Below are 4,647 nucleotides of genomic sequence, written 5' to 3'. Positions count from 1 at the left end.
AGCAAAGTCAATTCTGTTTTCATTTGCAAGAATAAAATGGACTGAGAGGAAATAGCAATGGTTAGAATCATAGAATGATTTGGGTTGGAAGGAACCATTAAAGATCATCTCGTCTAACCCCCCTGCAATGAACAGTGACATCTTCAACACAATCAGGTTGCTCAGAGCCCCGTCCAGCCTGACCTTGATTGTTTTCAGGGATGGGGCATATACAATGCCTTTAGGCAACCTCTTCCAGTGTTTCACCACCCTGGAACCACATGGTTCTTCATGTGGACAACCTCCTGTGCACCCCTCTTTGCATGCAGAGGAAGCCCCAGCACACAGATATTGGAGAAGCTCCCATTTGACCCACAAAGGGATCAGGACTCCAGAGCACAAGGGACTCAATTGCTCTGCACCACAGCTGTACCCACACAACCTCCCATTATCTTCTGCGCTTTACGTTTATGCCTACGTTAACATCAGTTCAAAGTGAGCACCACCAGGGTATGGAAACAGAGTGGACAGACCCCGTAATATGAAATAAATATATATGGTGTGAAACACTCGGGGTCCTCACTGCGTTTTCAAGTGTTACCTGTTCAGACAGATGTGTTGCTGGCATTGGGACAAGATGCCATCTGACTTCCTCTTCATTGCCAGGGCAACGTAATCTACAGGCAGGGATGGGAGACAAGCTGAACAAGCCAGCTGTTGGAAAGGTCCTGAATCCCTTTGTCTCCAGAATAGATTATCTAAGCACTCCTGCTAAATTGCATGGCAACACGTTATTCCCTTGCATAAACAGAGTGATCCAGACATGCTTTCCAGGATTGAACAATAGCGAATTTGTTATTACAAAAGGTAGTATTCTCAAGGGCTGCTTCTGTTCCCATCACAAAAGACATAGTGGGCAAAGTAAGCAGAGACAATGTATCTCTGGACATTGTCTAATTGAGACACAGGCTTTTGGGTATTTCACAGTTATTCAGACAGGCTAGATTGTTTTTTGGCTTGTGGGGAAAGAACTGGTAGCCCAGGAGACAGAGCTGGTGCCTGGTAGAGCAGATAGCATACGCTGTCACACAGGCATCTCCCTTTAGACAGCTCTCCTGGAGATCTCCCAGGTAGAAGGGACCACAAAATTTCATCTCTAACTTTAGTAGTCCTGGGAGAAAGCACACACAGTCCTGGAACAAAGCAGAGGTCTCCTGGCAACTCTGAAGGTCCCCAACCCAGCCTGCCACTCAGGATGAGGCAGAAGAGGGCTAAAAGCCAACGTCCTAATTTACAGCCACGGTTACCTCTGGTAGCTGGACCAGCCCTGTCCTCTTCACCCTGGGAAGTCCCTGGCATGGCCATGGTGATAAACGTGGATGGGGGTGTGAAGGCACCAGCTGAGGGGGGGGGCCCTGCCAGTGAGCGGGGGCTTCCTGCCGCGTTGCCCAGGGCACGTCTCTCCTTGATGATGGAGGAGCTGCCAGTGTCATGGGGCAGGCTGGCCTCGGCCGTCCTCAGCAGTGGCTTGGCAGGGTAAGTCCTGTCACCATGGTATTTCCTGGATGCATTCCCCGGGGTCCATTTTGGGAAGGTTTTCCTGGATTTTTTTGGCTGGGGTGGCATCAAGCTGTGGACGGCCGGTTCTTCTTCTGAAAGCAAGGTGGATACGCAAGATGTGCAATGGAGTATCAGTGTTGTGTATCTCCCTCCTCCCACTCAGTGCTTTTTACTCTGATTGTAGGGCTGTGAAATTTATGACAGGACTACAATGTTATCAGCATCGTCCCACCCCAAAAGCCCAATGGTGGTAGAAAGGTACAACCTTCAAAAAAATCCTACTCACTTAACTTCTCCAGGAGTTGTCTATCTTCCAGCAGCTTCTTCTCTAAAATATCTTTATGCTCTGTAGGAAGAGAGGACTTTTCAGTACTGAATTCATTTTCTAAAGGCTGCTACTGAGCAGCCCCAAACTGCAAAGCCCAGGACAGAGGGGTGTCACTCACCACTTATGCCTTCCACCATCCCCCAGTAGAGCCCACTGAAGCCAGGACAGCGGGCCAGCACCTGCTCGCCCACCGCATAGAGGTGGAAGGGCTTACGGGGCTCCTTGATGTTCTCGATGTTGATCACCCGGCTGCCATCGGGCCAACTGATGAGGACATAGAGCTTGGCTGACATCAGGGCTGCCCACCTGGTGCAGAGGGAGTGGGAGGGGAGCATCACAGCATGGCTTTGTGCTCTCCCGTGGTTGGGAAGACTAGCAAATGATGCTCTACCTGAGGCAGTGCAGCCTAAAGGTATAAAATACTTGTCCCTGCATCTATTCTACCAGTTATTTCTCCTTTCCCGCTCCTGCCCCTCTGTGCTTGCCTCATCCTAAACCCCTTCCCTAGGAGGTTGTCCTAGGACTCACACGGGCACAGCCCCGTGCACCTTTAGTGTGTGCCCCAGTTTAATTTGAAGAGAAACCGCAACTCCAGCCATGACACGTGTCACCTGGGGTGAGGCAAGACCAGCTCTCACGCAGGACACATTGAGCAGACCCTGGATAAGCCCCTGAGCAGAAACAGGCTGGTTCCTCTGCCTGTGTGAACCAGCACAACTCAACTGACTTCCATGGTCTACAACAATTTGCTACAACACAGGATTGTATCCGTACAATATCAAGGCAGTACAGAGAAAAGACTCAAAAAGACCCAAGTGTATTCCAGGAAATGATCATTCCTTTGCCTGTACTGTTTTCCCCAGTAAAAGTCAAAGTGCTTTGATAAGGAGGGCAGCAAATTACCTCTATTTCACTCATGGGGAAACTGAGGCACAGACCAGCGAAAAATACATCTAAGGCAGCCAAGTAGCAAAGCTGCAAGCAGCTGGTCTCCTGAGTCCTGGCCCACTGTTCTGCCCACTGAGATACCCTGTTTCTCCTCTTGCAGCTGCAGGTTTAAATCACTGGAGAAACAGGAGTGCTCAGCGATCAAACAACAGCCAGGCTAGTGGTGACTTTCAAAGCATCCAGAGCCACAGGGGCAGCTGAGGAGCCAAGGGCTTCTAGGCTCAGGGAGGGTTTCTGTCCAACCAACACATCATGGATGAGGACAAAACCAGGCAGACACCACCTGCCAGAGCTCCTAAGGGCCCTGGCAGAGCATCACCCCTGACCGTCCTGCTCTGCTCCGCAGCAGGATTTGGCAGAAGGGGACTGGGGCTAAGTCCTTGTGCTGGCAACACTTGGAGAATGGCCACAGTGTCCAAAGCTGATGGGAGGGAGCTGGAGCAGGGAGAGGAGAGGTGCAGCAGGGACAAGCTGGTTGGAAAGGCAGCTATGACCCAATTTATTGCAGTCTTTTGTTTTGCCTCTACATCCCTATTACGGTCAAACCTGGGTTTGATTCCTCTCACTTGGGAGGTTCAGTTCATCCTGGAAAACTTTCTCCTTCCCCCCTCCACATCATCATAACCCACAGCGAAGCTCCTTGCAGGAACCATGACTTTCCCCAAACCTGCCAGCCTGCCCTGCCGGCACAGCCTCACACCTGGCTCACTCCAATCCTTTCCTCTCGGCCAAGACACGCTATAGGGTTTAATCTTATAAGGAAGCACCACACACAAATTAACTGTGCGGTAACTGCCTCGCTCCCCACATCCCCTTCCCTGCTGCTGGTTGCTCTGCGGCAGGCGGCTGCATCCAGCCCTCTCCTGAGCACAGGGAAGGTTACGGACCAAGAAACTGGGATAAACATGTAGCTGAGACCTCTCCCTCCCAGAAACACAGCTCTGTTTTAAAGAGCTCCATATTCCAAACAGCAAACAGCCCAACCCCAAAAAGCTTTCTAGAGGGTTTTCCCTTTCCTTAACGTTTAAAGAAAAACCACTGATCTTCATAGCTGCTGCTGCTGCTCCCTCCTGCCCCACTTACCAGTTGCTCGTTTGCCTTAACGAATGCAACAAAACTACAGAAATGCACAAACACAGAGAGAAAGAAAGAGAGAGAAAGATATCACAATCCTGATAGCAATAGAGCTCAGTCCTTGCCTGGTTAGCACTGCTCCAGGTGTTGAGTCTTGCAAAATGTCTCCTGTCTATCCAGATCCCAGCTGCCTGCTCCAGGAGAGGAGGTGACCGGACACTTCTTTGCCTTGGGCTTGTCCCTTCACCACAGTTCCTTGTCAGGTCTCCTTTGTCTGGCTTAGAAAGCTCCCACCTGCCGTCCCCACTGCAAAGAAAAAAAAAGACACTTTGCTTTCTTTTTTCCTGGTTGTTTTGTTTCAGTAATAGTATTCCTGTTATTTTTCCATCTACATATAGGGCATTTTTCCTTAGCTTGTTTCAGGTCTGTTTCTTACAGGGAAAGAGAGCAGAAGAGAAAAAGCCTTGGGTTTTTTGGAGCATGAATAAACCTTGCATTTCCATGAGTTATTCATGAATAATTCATGAAAATGCATGATTAATTCAGGTTCATGAATTATTCAGGAATAATTCTCGAACATTCCTGGTTAATTCATGCTCACACAGTGAGTCAGGCTCTAGGGCTTGGTGAATTCCTTTCTCCCTGAGAAAGGAGAAGAGAGGCTTAGAGACGGCTGCATTGTGCGCTTCCCGTTTGCTGCGTCTTAGAAGAAAACGTATTTTGGGCCCTTTTTGAAACAAGGACTTGAAGAAGAGAAT

General features: G+C 49.5%; 1 protein-coding gene across 1 annotated transcript; it reads right to left on the bottom strand.

The window, feature by feature from the left end:
* Positions 1 to 855: 855 nt before the first annotated feature.
* On the bottom strand, positions 856 to 2,160 carry LOC142604184 (uncharacterized). Its single transcript, XM_075769038.1, has 4 exons — positions 1,986 to 2,160; positions 1,826 to 1,885; positions 1,287 to 1,631; positions 856 to 932 (listed from the first exon to the last, which is right to left on the bottom strand). The coding sequence occupies exons 1-4, from the start codon at positions 2,158 to 2,160 to the stop codon at positions 856 to 858; spliced, it is 657 nt and encodes a 218-aa protein (XP_075625153.1).
* Between the last annotated feature and the right edge of the window lie 2,487 nt (positions 2,161 to 4,647).

The sequence above is a fragment of the Balearica regulorum genome, chromosome 16 (assembly GCF_011004875.1).
Source record: "Balearica regulorum gibbericeps isolate bBalReg1 chromosome 16, bBalReg1.pri, whole genome shotgun sequence".
In the NCBI taxonomy this organism is placed as follows: Eukaryota; Metazoa; Chordata; class Aves; order Gruiformes; family Gruidae; genus Balearica; species Balearica regulorum.
This window is presented reverse-complemented; position numbering and strand designations above follow the sequence as displayed.